Here is a 16,069-nt window from a genome sequence, read left to right as displayed (position 1 = left end):
AGCTGTCCCAGTGCAGTTACAACACAGGCATTTACTCGACAATGTGGAAAATTGCCCAGTTATGTCCTGTTTACAAGAAACAGGACAAATCCATTATGGCCAATTACTGCTCCATCAGTCTACTCTTGATCATCAGTAAAGTAATGGAAGGGGGTCATCAAGAGTGCTATCAAACAGCTCTTGTTTAGCAATAACCTGCTCAGTTTGGGTTCCGCTAGGGTCACTCAGCCTCTGATCTCATTGCAGTCTTGGTTCAAATATGGACAAAAGAACTGAATTCTGGAGGTGAAGTGTGAGTGACAATCCTTGGACCAAGGCAGCATCTGAGTGGGCATCAAGGAGCCCTAGCAAAATGCAATCACGGGAATTGGGGGAAAACTCTCCGCTGGGAGTCATACCTGCCAGAAAGGAAGATGGCAATGGCTATGAAATGTCAAACATCGCAGCTCCAGAGACATCACAGCAGGAGTTCCTCTGGGTAGTGTCCTAGGCCCAAACATCTTCAGCTGCTTCATCAATGAATGATCTTCCTTCCATTTTAAGGTCAGAAATGGGATGTTCGCTGACAATTCCCAATGTTCAGTATTATTCACGACTCCTCAAATACTGAAGCAGTCCATGTTGAAATGCAGCATGACCTGGACAATATCCAGGCTTGGACTGACAAGTAGCAAGTAACATTTGCAACACGTATGTGCCAAACAATGACTATCACGAACAAAAGAGAATCTAACCATCAACCCTTGACATTCAATGACATTACCTTCGCTGAATCCCCCACTATTAACATCCTGGGGGTTACCATGATCAGAAATTGAACTAGACAAGCTGTATAAATACTGTGGCTACAGGAGCAGGACAGAGGCTAGGAACTCTGTGGAGATTAGCACATCTCTTGACTCCGCAAAACCTGTTCACCCACTATAAGGCACACATCAGGAATGTGATCGAATACTCCCCACTTGCGTGGATGAGTGCTGCTCCAAAAACACTTAAGAAGCTGGACACAATACAGGAAAAAGTAGCCTGCTTGCATGGTATCTCTTCTACAAACAACACACTGAAGCAGCAGTGTGTACCAACTACGAGATGCATCAAGACTCCGTCAACTGCACCTTCCAAACTCACAACCACTACCATCTAGAAGGACAAGGGCAGCAGATACATGGGAATACCAACCACTTTGAAGTTCCCCTCCAAGCCGTTCACCATTCTGACTTGTAAATATATTGCCGTTCCTTCACTGTTGCTGGATCAAAATCCTAGAACTCCCTCCCTAGCAGCACTGTGATTGTACCTACACCACATGGATGCACAAAGTTGGAGTTCATGGTGTAACATCTTAGCATGGATAGAAGGTTGGCTGGCTGACAGAAAACAGAGAGTATGAATAAAGCGGTCTTTTTCTGGTTGGCAGAATGTGATGAGTGAAGCCCCACTGGGATCTGTGCTGGGGCCTCAAATTTTTACAATTTATATCAACAATTTTAAATGAGGGAAGTGAAGGCATGGTAGCAAAATTTGCAGATGACACAAAAATAAATTGGAAAGCATGTTGTGAAGAGGACACAGTAGCTTGCAAATGGATAAATAGATTAAGTGAGTGGGCAAACATTTGGCAGATGGTGTATAAGTGAAGCTTATAACTTTGGCAGGAAGAATAAAAATGCAGAGTATTATTTAAATAGAGAAGAACTGCAGAATTCTGAGGTGCCACTGGAGCTAGGTGTTCTAGTACCTGAGTCACAAATAGTTAGAATGCAGCTATGAGGAATTAAAAAGGCTAATGGAATGTTATCCTTTATTTTGAGAAGAATTGAACAGTAAAGTAAGGATTCAGTTACACAGAACATTGTTGAGACCACACCTCAAATACTGTGTACAGTTTTGGTCTCTGTATTTAAGGATCATAGAATTCCCACAGTGCAGAAGGAGGCCATTTGCCCCATTGAGTCTGCACCTACAACAATCCCACCCAAGCCCTACCTCCATAACTGCAAATATTTACTCTGCTAATCTCCTTGACACTAAGGGGCAATTTAGCATGGCCAGTCTACCCAACCCACGTATCTTTGGCGTTTGGGAGGGAACCAGAGCACCTGGATGAAACCCATCCAGACACAGGGAGAATGTGCAAACTCCACATGGACAGTCACCCAAGGCTGGAATTGAACCCAGGTCTCTGGAGCTGTAAGGCCAAGGAAGGATGTAAATACATTGGAGGTGGATGGGAGGATTGATACTTGGAATGAATGGGTTGTCTTACACAGAAAGGTTGGACAGATTGGGATTGTTTCTACTGGAGCTCAGAAGAGTGGGGGCTGATTTGATTGAGGTATCTAAGATCCTGACTGTCTTGACAAGGTCGACATAGAAAGGATATTTCCTATTGTGGGTGAGTCTAGAGCTAGGGAACACTGTTTTAAAGTTAGGGTTCACTCTTTTGGGACAGAGATGAGGAGAAGTGTTTTCTTTTAGAGGCTTTGTGTGAAGTTGGAACTCTCTGCCTCAGAAGGCGGTGAAGGAGGGATCATTGAATATTCTTTAGGTGGATTTTGGTCAGGCAAGAGGGTCAAAGGTTATTAGGGGTCAATTGGAATGTGGAAGTTGAAACGCAAACAGGTCATCCACGATGGCATTGAATAGCAGAGCAGGTCTGTGGGGGCTGAATGGTCTACTTCTGCTCCTAATTCATGTGCGTGTTCATATGGACTGCAGTGGTTCAAGGTGGCAGCACAACACCACCTCCTCAAAGGCATTTCGGAATGGGTGATCAATGCCCACCTAACCTGTAATACCCACATTCTATGAACAAATAAAAAAAGCTCCCATTTCAGGTTTAATGTTCCTCTGCTGTAACCTCTACCAGACAGTCAGGCTACACCAACCATCCCTATTCAATCTCTGTGACACGCTCTGTCCATGTAGCGTGTGAAGTAAGAGCTTAATTCTGAAATCGAAACTCAGGTCTGTGAGGTTAATGGACAAAGAGTGCCAACCAACTCAGAATTCCACCCACACAATTCTCAAGCAGTGGCGCTTTGGTTAGTAATTGAAATTTGAAGTTTATTTATTAGCGCCACAAGTAGGTCAACATTAACATTGCCAATGAAGTTAGTGTGAAAATCCCCTAGTCGCCACACTCCAGTGCCTGCTCGGCGCTGAGGGAGAATTTAGCATGACCAATTCACCTAACCAGCATGTCTTTTGGACTGTCTGGAGTGCCTGGAGGAAACCCACACAGACAAGGGAAGGACGTGCAGACTCTGTACAGACAGTGACCCAAGCCAGGAGTTGAACCCGGGTTCCTGGCATTGTGAGGCTGCAGTGCTAACCTATGCCACCATGCTGCCCTTAAATAAAATTATGGTGATCTTGTTCGCTGGGATGGCGTTCGCTATGGAGCAGTTTCTAACATTAGGAAAGGCTTAAGGGACTGATAAGGGAAAGATTATTTTCCCCTGATAGAGGTACTATTAAGGAGGGTGGGTCTCAATTTAAGAGCCCCAGTTTTGCCATTACTTCCACCTTTTCAGTTTAAGGAGGTGAGTCTGCTCCTACCTGTTCCATGCCCTGTTGGAGCCCAGCAGTGCAGCATGTCTGGCAGCTTGGAAGCAGGGTAGGTCACTGAGTACTGGCGAGCTCAGGAAGCGAGGTCGGGGTCGCCGGAAAGAGCCCATCCTCCCCTGGGCACAACCATGGGAGAGGGGCCCTGGATCTCTGCTGCTCTGTGGGGCCTCAGTGAGCTGTTGGGATGCAGTGCCGCCTCCAGGGCTTTGGGTAATTCTAAGGAGTCTGCGTGGACTGAGGCTTCTGCTTCCTTCCACCGACTGAGACAGAAGACAAAAGGAATCTGCAGGAAAGCAATGAAAAAATAATCATTGTTAGTTTGATGCCTCGTTGCTCTCACAGTGACAGAAATTCTAATATTTCAACAAGAACTTGTTCGGCATTCACCCTTGCCAGCTAGGAAACAGCCAACACCCAACTGTGGACGTGGGCACCTGGTGGTCATAGAGTCATAGAATCCCTACAGTACAAAAGGCACCAATAACAATCCCACCCTATCCCTGTAACCCCATACATTTACCCTGCTAATCCCCCCAAAACTAGGGTCAATTTAATAACGTGCAAACTCTACACAGACAGTGACCCAAGCCAGGAATCGAATCTGGGTCCCTGGTGGTGTGATGCAGCAGTGTTAACCACTGTGCCACCATGAGCGAGACCCCATATGTTCCTTTCTGAGTCAGAGGATGTTGTGGGTTCAAGTCTCAGAGCAGAGACTTGCACCTGATTAAAGCTGACGCTCTCGTGCAGCGCTGACAGGGTGCTGCAGTGTCGGAGCTGACGGGAAGAAAATCACCCCGCCCCCGCCCCTGGAAGCAAACTCGACGCATCGCTGACTATTTCCATGTCACCCCACCCAGTAGCTGTAACATGCTGCTGGTGGGTTTAATGGAGCCAGTGTGGGACTTCAGCACGCCCTCACCGGCGAGTAGGTCCCACCCTCCGGAGCTCCATCAATCCAGGCAGCACCAAGTGGTCACTGCCGGGACTGCAAGGCGAGAAGGACAGGTCCTTGGATCCCCGAAGTTGATAAGTTTGGGATTTTGGGCAAGGTTGGTTTTGGCATGTCAGGGAGAGAGGTAGGAGGCAGAAAGAAACAGGGTGGTAGGAGGTTTAATCTTTAATCTCAGGTAGGCTGTCCCCATCTGTAAAGGATAGCCCTGATGATCAAAACGCTGTCCTTCCTTCCTGCCCTTTGAAGAACGTAATTAAATAGTTAGGTTGTCTGCTCCCCACCCAATTATCTACACTGGAATGGCAACCTGTAACTAGCAGAGTGACACAGGGATCAGTGCTGGGACCACAATTATTTACAATATATTAAATGACTTGGACAAGGGTAGTGAATGTACTATTGCCAAGTTTGTGGATGACGCAAAAATTATTCGGAAGGCAAATTGTGAGGATAACACACAGGGGGCAAATTAACCAATGCGTAGTATTCATTTTCGGGCATTACACAGTGGTAAAGTCGGGCGTAAAGCGCTTAGTGCAATTGGCGCCGGTTTTTGTGTGAGCCGGCACCATTTTGCGAGCGCCGGATTTCCGGCACAGTCAGCCTCTTGCCAGAAATGGGTGGGGGGCAGGTTAATGTATGTAAATTTATCATAATACTGTTTTAGATCTGCTTACTGAGCCCAACGCTCGATCGTCCGGGCCTTCCCCTCTGTATAACCTTGCCAGGAAAGTTTTTCGCTGGTGACGAATAGACATGCTCCCCATGAAGGGACAGCAGTCGACTGGGCCCCACCAGTGGAACCAGAGGCCATTGAGGTCCCCTGGGGAGGCCGAGGGCAAGAGGGGATTCCTCTTGGGCAGTGCCACCCTGGGACCTGGACAATGCCCACTGGGGGTGGGGCCAGTGGAGTGCGCCAATGGGCAAAGGGGGCCCAGTGCCACTCTGCATCAATCGGTGGGGGGAGAGCAGTGGGTCTGCGATCGATTTGGGTGATGGTGGGGGGGGGGGGGGGTCAGTGGGTGCTGCATCTCACGCCCTGCTACTGCTAAGTGCATATGCAGCATCAGAGGCCTGTACATGCGCACTACCTCTCTGCAGGGTTTAGGGCATGTTAAGCCCTAAGGTTTCTGCAGAGAGCAACAGGCTTGCTGCTAATTTTGCAGGCAGAATGCGTACGGGGAGCCTGAAAGCACGCAGAAAAGATAGATGTGAAACTCTGCCAGTTTCAAGTCCACCCAGCATTTCGTCAAAAAATGGTAAAATCACCCCCAAAGAGTCTACAGAGAAATATGGACTGGTTAGGTGAGTGAACATAGAACATTATAACACAATACAGGCCCTTCGGTCCTTGATGTTGTGCCGACCTGCGAAACCAACCTAAAGCCCATTTAACTTACACTATTCCAATATTATCCATATGTTTATCCAATGACCTTTTAAATACCCTTAATGTTAGTGAGTCCACTGCTGCTGCAGGCAGGGCATTCCACGCCCTTACTACTCTCTGAGTAAAGAACCTACCTCTGACATCTGTCCTATATTTATCACCCCTCAATTTAAAGCTATGTCCCCTTGTGCTAGCCATCTCCATCTGAGGAAAAAGGCTCTCACTGTCCACCCTATCTAATCCTCTGATCATCTTATATATCTCTATTAAATCACCTCTTAACTTTCTTCTCTCTAACGAAAACAGCCTCAAGTCCCTCAGCCTTTCCTCATAAAACCTTCCCACCATTCCAAGCAACATCTTGGTAAATGTCCTCTTTCCAATGCTTCCACATCCTTCCTATAATGCAGCAACCAGAACTGTACACAATACTCCAAGTGTGGCCGCACCAGAGTTTTGTACAGCTGCAACATGATCTCATGGCTCCGAAACTCAATCCCTCTACTAATAAAAGCTAACACACCGTATGCCTTCTTAACAACCCTATCAACCTGGGTGCCAACTTTCAGGGATCTACGCACATGGACACCGAGATCTCTCTGCTCAACCACACCACCAAGTAACTTACCATTAGCCCAGTAGTGGGCAAAAATTTGGCAGATGGAATATAATGCAGGAAAACCTGAAGCTATGCACTTTGGTAGGAAGAATAAAGGAGCTGAATATTATTTAAATGATTCATAAGGATTGTGCATTAATCACAAATAGCTAACATGCAAGTTCAACAGGTAATAAGAAAGGCAAATTGAATGTTAGTCTTTATTTCAAAGGGAATGGAGTCTAAAAATAGGGGAGTCTTACTAAAACTATAATAAAAGGCAAGAGTTAGACCACATCTGGAATAAGGTGAACAGTTTTGGCCATCTTATCTAAGGAAAGATATATTGGCATTGGAGGCAGTCCAGAGAAGATTAACTAGGTTGATGCTGGCTATGAAGGGATTTTCTTAGAAGGAGAGGCTGGGTAGTTTGGGCCTGTACTCATTATTGTTTAGAAGAATGAGAGGCAACCTTGTTGAGACATACAGGATTCTCAGGGGACTTGTCAGAGTAGATACTGAGAGGTTGTTTCCCCTTGTGTGAGAGTCTTGGATCAGAAGGCATAATCTTAGAGTGAGGGTGTTGCTCATTTAAGGCAAAGATGAAGCAGAATTTCTTCTCTGAGGGCAGTGAATTTCCTCTCCCCCTACAGAAACTAAGATGCAACTCTCTTGGAGATTGTGCTGACATATTGGTTTCCTCTGTTATAACACAGCAAATACATTTCAGAAGTATTTAAGTGAATGTAAAGCACTGTAGGAAGTCCTGAGGGGGCAAAAGGTGCGATGTATAAAAAAAGACACACAGCTTGAGGCACTTTATGATAAATGTACGTCTTTCACGGAATTGTTTTATTATTTACAGCAGAATGATGTTTTCCCCTCTTTTCTGTAGACTTAAAAGAAAAAAGGCCACAATGCAGAAAGATCCATTGACAAGTCTTGGGAGCATTGTCTCATCAGGCACCTTTCTCAGCTTCTGTTAGGTAACCTCCCATGGTTCCCAATAGCCATGTGGGTAAAGCAATACCCAATCACACCAAACTACACTGAGCAACAGGTTTCAGATTCAACGTTCAGTCTGCACGTTACCCGGTCTCACAAAGGGCTACACCTTGTGTGGTACAGTTGGCCCTCGGGGAAGAATAGGCAGGTAAAAACCAACCAGTCAAATGCTCTGACTGAGCTCTCTGGAAAAGTAATGATGTGTGTATGTTCAGTGAAAGCAGGCTGCACCTAGGGAAATTTGCTCCAGATATCGAAACTCCCAGTCCCTGCAAGGGCGACTATAACCAATTGTTGTAAAAACTTATCTGCTTCACTAATGTCCTTCAAACGAAGGAAACCTGCTCTGGCCTAAAAGTGACTCCAGACCCACAATGATGTGGTTGACTCTTAGCTATCAGTTGAAATGGCCCAGCGAGCCACTTGGTCTAAGGACGAATAGGTAACAAAGGTCAGCCTTTTCCAGCCCCAACACTGGCAGCATCGTTGGAAGAGGGATCGGAGAGCTGTTAAAGATCTAAAATTTTCCGCTGTGCCTGCAATGATGGCTGCCAAGGGTGGGACTGGAAAATCCCGGTGAAAGCGTCCGCCATTCCAGAATGGACAGGGGGGGATAGAGGTTTCCTGGTGCCACTGGCACTGTGCTCTGACAAGGATTCAATACCTTCAAAAATACCTTTGTGACCTACCAATTGCTTTTGGGACATCCTAAAGCCCCTAGCGAAATGCAAGTTTCTCTTTTTCAGAACAGGGAGGAGAAGAATTGGAAAATAGTCAAAAATAAAAACAGCCAGCATGTTTTAACATGCTATGTGCACTTGTCAGACCTCTATATAAGGAAGGTGTCACATCTGGTCACTTGCATCAAGCCTTCTGCACATGTAACTTTTCGTGTTGCCGGTCTGGGCTGAAGGACACAATTAGCACTCCTGCCATTGAGAGAAACACATGTCTTCCTCCTGAGGTTAACCTGCAACAGTGTCCAAAATAACCTCCTTGTCCTCTTACATTGTGCAAAGCACAAAGCCCTGCTCATTGGGAGGCTGTTTATTCTGCTGCTGGTGCTGTCGTCCTTTTTTCACAGTACAGCACTGAGCAGCTCAGCCAGAGGCAACCTAATTTGCCTGAGCACCAAGACAACACACAAAGGAATCTCTTTTGCCTATCGGAGGATGCTAATTGAATGGCGAGTTCACCCAAACAGCAAAGCAAGAGAGGAAGGGGAAGTGGGAGGAAAGGTCACGAGTTGTAAATTCAGATCAAATTCAGGGAGTCTTTCACGGAAAAGCTAACCTGACTGTAAACAGGCAGGGTCTGTGAGCATGCAATTGGTTTTAGGTTAAGGGCAGGTTCAGTAAAATTGCTGACATCAACCACTTGTTCTTATCAGGAAGTCAAGCTTATCAGGAATTGATCCTTCTGCTATAACTGTCCCTAAACTGACACATATCGGGAGAAGAAGTTCGGCTTTCAAATCACAAGTCCCCTTATGTCCAGAAAAATATTCCAACAAGTAGAACAGGTTAAAGTGACCCCTTGGTTTGATTCTGACCAGGAATTCATTCCCATTGATACGACAGCAGCATATTAGTTCTTTGTTTGGCAAACATCATTGTTTGTGTTTGGAGGGTAGGTAAAACAAAACAGAAGAGTCTTTGCATAATCCCTGTCACGATAGATAGGACAAGAGTCAGAATGGTTTGAAATCAACATGTACTGTGTTTGCAAATAAATGATTCATCAGAAAAAAGCACTGTCCCTTTAAATGGAATCATTTGTCCTCAGGATGGTTCATCGGCTCAGTGACTTGATTCAAGTTCAAGATTACAATAACCTCATGTCTCACTGCTCACTACTAATTCATTCCCTTGATTTTCTTTGTTATTTAGGCTCAGATTCAATGTTCAGTCTACACTTTACCCGGTCTCGCCCAAGGGCTGTGCCTTGGGTGGTACAGTTGGCCCTCGGGGAAGAATTGGCAGGTAAAAACCAACCAGTCAAATGCTCTGACTGAGCTCTGTGGAAAAGTAATGATGTGTGTATGTTCAGTGAAAGCAGGCTGTACCTAGGGAAATTTGTCGCGATATCGATACTCCCAGTCCCTGCAATGATGACTATAACCAATTGTTGTAAAAACTTATCTGCTTCACTAACGTCCTTTAAGGAAGGAAATCTGCTGTTCTTACCTGCTCTGGCCTAAAAGTGAGGGTGTTGCTCATTTAAGGCAAAGATGAAGCAGAATTTCTTCTCTCAGAGGGCAGTGAATTTCCTCTCCCCCTACAGAAACTAAGATGCAACTCTCTTGGAGATTGTGCTGACATATTGGTTTCCTCTGTTATAACACAGCAACTACATTTCAGAAGTATTTAAGTGAATGTAAAGCACTGTAGGAAGTCCTGAGGGTGCAAAAGGTGCGAAGTATTAAAAAAGACACACAGCTTGAGGCACTTTATGATAAATGTACGTCTTTCACGGAATTGTTTTATTATTTACAGCAGAATGATGTTTTCCCCTCTTTTCTGTAGACTTAAAAGAAAAAAGGCCACAATGCAGAAAGATCCATTGACAAGTCTTGGGAGCATTGTCTCATCAGGCACCTTTCTCAGCTTCTGTTTGGTAACCTCTCATGGTTCCCAATAGCCATGTGGGTAAAGCAATACCCAATCACACCAAACTACACTGAGCAACAGGTTTCAGATTCAACGTTCAGTCTGCACGTTACTCGGTCTCACAAAGGGCTACACCTTGTGTGGTACAGTTGGCCCTCGGGGAAGAATAGGCAGGTAAAAACCAACCAGTCAAATGCTCTGACTGAGCTCTCTGGAAAAGTAATGATGTGTGTATGTTCAGTGAAAGCAGGCTGTACCTAGGGAAATTTGCTCCAGATTTCGAAACTCCCAGTCCCTGCAAGGGCGACTATAACCAATTGTTGTAAAAACTTATCTGCTTCACTAATGTCCTTTAGGGAAGGAAACCTACTCTGGCCTAAAAGTGACTCCAGACCCACAATGATGTGGTTGACTCTTAGCTATCAGTTGAAATGGCCCAGCGAGCCACTTGGTCTAAGGACGAATAGGTAACAAAGGTCAGCCTTGCCAGTGACACCTGCCTCCCAGGAAAGGATAAAGGGTGGGATTTTCCAGCCCCAACACTGGCAGTTCATCATTTCTGGTTATCATAACACAGCAGAAGAGTGGAATATTTTCTACAAATGAGAAGTCACCTTACATGCCTGTCTCACAAGAGTGAGACAGCGAGCAAGCCAGCAAGCCAGCAAGCGTGAGCGAGTGAGTGCGATAGCGAGCGAGACAGCGAGCGAGACAGCAAGCGTGAGCGAGTGAGTGAGATAGTGAGTGAGACAGCGAGCGAGACAGTGAGCGAGACAGCAAGCGTGCGCAAGTGAGTGAGGTAGCAAGTGAGACAGCAAGCAAGACAGTGAGCGAGACAGCAAGCGTGCGCGAGTGAGTGAGGTAGCGAGTGAGACAGCGAGCGAGACAGTGAGCGAGCCAGCAAGCATGCGCGAGTGAGTGAGATAGCAAGTGAGACAGCGAGCGAGACAGTGAGCAAGACAGCATGTGTGCGCGAGTGAGTGAGACAGCGAGCGAGACAGTGAGCGAGACAGCAAGCATGCGTGAGAGAGTGAGATAGTGAGCGAGACTGTGAGCGAGACAGCATGTGTGCGTGAGTGAGTGAGATAGCGAGCGAGACAGTGACTGCGCATGAGTGAGCAAGATGAGTGAGGCAGTAAGCACGTACAAGTGAACGTGTGCCAGTGTGCACGAGTGAGCGAGACAGTGAGCGCATGCAATCGACTGAGATAGCGAGTACGTGCGACTGTGCACGAGTGAGACAGCGAGTGCATTCGAGTGAGTCAGCAAGAGCAAGACAGTGAGAGCGTGCAAGCAAGCCAGTGAGTGTGAGTGAGACAGCATGGGGAATTAACCTGTCCCGCCCGCCACGGAATTAGAGCGGGTGGGGGCAGGACTATGCAGAGGTTGGTTGACCTAGAGTCATAAAGTCATAGAGGTTTACAGCATGGAAACAGGTCCTTTGGCCCAATGTGACAATGCTGCCCTTTCTTTTTTAAAACCCCTAAGCTAATCCCAATTGCCCGCATTTGGCCCATATCTCTCTATATCTATCGTACCCTTGTAACTATCTAAGTGCTTTTAAAAGACAAAATTGTACCCGTCTCTACTACTACCTCTGGCAGCTTGTTCCAGACACTCACCATCCTCTGTGTGAAAGAATTGCCCCTCTGGACACTTCTGTATCTCTCCCTGCTCACCTTAAACCTATGTCCTCTAGCTTTAGACTCCCCTGCCTTTGGGAAAATATATTGACCAGCTAGCTGATCTGTGCTCCTCATTATTTTATAGACCCCGATAAGATCACCCTTCAGCCTCTGAAGCGCCAGAGAAAAAATGTCCAGTCTCCTTATAACTCAATCCATTAAGTCCCGGTAACATCCTAGTAAATCTTTTCTGCACTCTTTCTAGTTTAATAATATCCTTTCCAAAATAGGGTGACCAGAATTGCACACAGTATTCCAAGTGTGGCCTTACCAATGTCTTGTACAACTTCAACAAGACATTCCAACTCCTATATTCAATATTCTGAACAATGAAACCAAGCATGCCAAATGCTTTCTTCACCACTCTGTCCGCCTGTGACTCCACTTTCAAGGAGCTATGAACATTTATGCCTCGATCTCTTTGTTATGTAACTCTCCCTAACACCCTACCATTAACTGAGTAAATCCTGCCCTGGTTCAATCCACCAAAATGCATCACCTTGCATTTGTCTAAATTAAACTCCATCTGTCATTCGTCAGCCCATTGGCCTAATTGATCAAGATCCCGTTGCAATTGGAGATAACTTCCTTCACTGTCCACTATACCACCAATCTTGGTGTCAGCTGCAAACTTACTAACAATGTCTCCTATACTCTCATCCAAATCATTAATAGAAATGACAAATAACAGTGGACTCAGCACTGATCCCTAAGGCACACTGCTGGTCATAGACCTCCAGTTTGAAAAACAAACCTTTACAACCACCCTTTGGCTTCTGTCAAGAAGCGATGTGAAGATGCCAGCATTGGACTGGTGTAAACACAGTAAGAAGTCTCACAACACCAGGTTAAAGTTCAACAGGTTTATTTGATAGCAAAAGCCACTAGCTTTTGGAGCACTGCCCCTTCATCGGGTAAGTGGGAATTCTGTTCACAAACAGGGCATTTAAAAACACAAACTCAATTTGCAAAATAATAGTTGGAATGCAAGTCTCTACAGGTAATCAAGTCTTAAAGGTACAGACAATGTGAGTGGAGAGAGCGTTAAGCACAGGTTAAAGAGATGTGTATTGTCTCTATACAGAGCAGTTAATGAGATTTTGCAAGCCCAGGCAAGTCATGGGGGTTACAGATAGTGAGACATGAACCGAAGATCCTGGTTGAGGCCGTCCTCATGTGTGCGGAACTTGGCTATCAGTCTCTGCTCAGCGACTCTGCATTGTCATGTGTTGTGAAGGCTGCCTTGGAGAACGCTTACCCGAAGATCAGAGGCCGAATGCCTGCGACTGCTGAAGTGTTCCCCAATAGGAAGAGAATACTCTTGCCTGGTGATTGTTGAATGGTGTTCATTCATCCGTTGTCGTAGCATCTGCATAGTCTCCCTAATGTACCATGTCTCGGGACATCCTTTCCTGCAGCCTATCAGGTAGACAATGTTGGCCAAGTTACAATAGTACGTACCGTGTACCTGGTGGATGGTGTTCTCACATGAGATAATGGCATCCTTGTCGATGATCCGGCATGTCTTGCGGAGGTTGCTGAGGCTGGGTTGTGTGGTGCTGTGGTCACTGTTCTCCTGTAGGCTAGGTAGTTTACTGCGGACAATGGTCTGTTTGAGGTTGTGCGGTTGTTTGAAGGCAAGAAGTGGAGGTGTGGGGATGGCCTTGGTGAGATGCTCGTCTTCATCAATGACATGTTGAAGGCTTCAGAGAAGATGTCATAGCTTCTCTGCTCCAGGGAAGTACTGGACAACGAAGGGTACACTGTCCGCCATGTCCCATGTTTGTCTTCTGAGGAGGTCGGTGTGGTTTTTCGCTGTGGCATGCCGGAACTGTCGATCGATGAGTCCAGCGTCATATCCTGTTCTTATGAGGGTGTCTTTCAGCGTCTGGAGGTGTCTGTCGCGATCCTCCTCATCTGAGCAGATCCTGTGTATACGGAGGGCTTGTCCGTAGGGGATGGCTTCTTTAATGTGTTTAGGGTGGAAGCTGGAGAAGTGGAGCATCGTGAGGTTATCCGTGGGCTTGCGGTTCAGTGAGGTGCTGAGGTGATCATCCTTAATGGAGATGCGTGTGTCCAAGAATGCAACCGATTCTGGACAGTAGTCCATGGTGAGTCTGATGGTGGGATGGAACTTGTTGATGTCATCATATAATTGTTTCAGTGATTGTTCACCATGAGTCCAAAGGAAGAAAATATCATTGATGTATCTAGTGTATAGCATCGGTTGAAGGTGCTATGCTTATTATCCATTTAGACACTTTACCCTGGATCACCTCGAGTGGGATTTTCAGGTTTTGGGGTGAGTGTGGCTGGAAACTCCTGCCCAGCGAGTGCACACGAGTGAGACAGAGACTAAGTGAGTGAGACAGTGACAATGTGGTTATAACAGTTTTGTAATGTGGTCCCATGTCACAGAATGAGAATACCTGAAAGCTATTTCATTTTAGATCATTACAGCAACAAAGGTGGATGTCTGACCTGGGTCTAACCTTGAATCAGAGTAAAGGGCTGGGATTTAATGCAATTGCCAGCTAGTCCACATCCAGTCATGGATTGAGATTCATTCTCCACCTCATTAGCACAACTGTTTCTCCTTTCCCACCCTCTCCAGATATACTAACTTGGCTTCATGCCCACTTCCACATGCAATAGCTACCAGTTGGCACTCTCTTTACCTGGCCATGAGGTGAAGCTTGAGAGTGAAGGGCACTATGGCCAAAGTACAATTCATCCTCATGAGGAAGTCCATCCATACATGCACTTTCCAGAGTCAGCGGATAATTAATAAAAATGGGAAACATTACTGATTTCTAATCTTCTTACCCCCAGTGAATTTTACAATGGGTCTTTGGAAGTGATTCATAAACAAGGTTCAAATTATACTGTCGATTCATTGCTTTGATAGAAAGGGACATGTTTCCTGCAGACACATTAAAATCCAGGAAACCTGGCTATAAAAATGTCATCATTCCATCATACAGTAAGATACCCACGGGCACTGTCAGATTCTGAAGCACTGAGTTACAAGAAAATCAGCTGGAATCCCAGCTATTCCACTTTTCCACCAGTCCTGCCAAATTTACAAATTGTTTTTTTTATAGATTTGGAGTTGTGGAAACATATATAAACCCTGAAAAATGTAGTATTAGCTAACTGAGAGATGTGGATAAAGTAAATCTAAAATCAGACCATAGGTCACCTAATTAAAATCATCAAAACTTAATATAAATGCTCTATATAGTCACATCAAGATATCCATGGAAAGAAGCCTTCCCCCACTTCTTTTGTGTGTGTCTATTTATGTGTGTGTGTGTGTGTGTGTGTGTGCGTGCGTGCATGTGTATCTACTGGTGTATGTGCATATGTACTGATTTGTGCATGTGTAAATGTGTTTGTGCATGTGTATAAACATGTTTGTGCATGTATGGATTGGTTTGTGTGTATAGATTTGTATGTGTGTGTTTGTGTGTACATGTATGTGTGTTGCAACCTCCATAGAGACTGACACCTTTTAAAATGAGATTTGAGTTTCTAGTTGATAGCTGAAAGAGTGACGCCGCACGATTTCACACTTTATAACCTTTACTGTAACAAATGTCTAAAAGTCACCATGACTAAACACTACTTTCTTTTTGTGGGCAATTTATACTTTAAACTACAGAGAGTATATTCTCTTGTATATTTATCACTCCTCACATTCTCCATTGTCCATTGATGCTCTCAATTCTTAATGGTTCCTGCATTTTCATTTTGCTAAATGGTAACCTGTATCCAGACGCTGTTATGGATTTTAATAGAATTTCACTAGCACTAAAGCCTATTTCAACCATTATTCTTTCCCCTTGCCAAGCTGGAACAAATCTCTTGAAATCCATAGAGGGCTGCTGATGAGTCTCTTCAACTAGAGACTGTCTCTCTCTGCTGCATCAATTGTGATAGCATACAAAACCACGCAGCCTCCACTCTCTGCTGACTGTACAGAAGTAGTGCCTGTCTCTGATATACATTGACTTGTAGAGAAGCCTGCAACCGGATCTCAAAAATGGCATCCTCTGCCCCTCTTCCTCATGGCAACGTGAAACAAATTAATCTGACATCCCAGTGGAAATGTTAAATAGTTATTCTTCACCCCAACATTCTTTTACTCTCAAATTAAATGGGCAGGTTACAGCACACCTGCTTACAACTCAATACCTTCTACGACTTTGTGGGGCTTTGGGAGTTTACCCATTGTGAACGCAGAGCCTGATGCCA

At 45.4% G+C, this 16,069-nt stretch overlaps 1 protein-coding gene across 1 annotated transcript in view; it reads right to left on the bottom strand.

The window, feature by feature from the left end:
* The window catches only part of prr5l (proline rich 5 like), a 120,507-nt gene that overhangs the window by 80,400 nt on the left and 24,038 nt on the right, over positions 1-16,069 (bottom strand). The window contains exon 2 of the mRNA XM_080190500.1: positions 3,562-3,853. Coding sequence (XP_080046626.1) covers positions 3,562-3,680 — 119 coding nt within the window. The 5' untranslated portion in view covers positions 3,681-3,853. The remainder of the gene's footprint in view (positions 1-3,561; positions 3,854-16,069) is intronic.

The sequence above is a fragment of the Carcharhinus amblyrhynchos genome, chromosome 6, assembly GCF_965287045.1.
Source record: "Carcharhinus amblyrhynchos chromosome 6, sCarAmb.v2.hapA, whole genome shotgun sequence".
In the NCBI taxonomy this organism is placed as follows: domain Eukaryota; kingdom Metazoa; phylum Chordata; class Chondrichthyes; order Carcharhiniformes; family Carcharhinidae; genus Carcharhinus; species Carcharhinus amblyrhynchos.
Note: the sequence above shows the minus strand (reverse complement) of the source record. Positions and strands in the feature narration are given on the sequence as shown.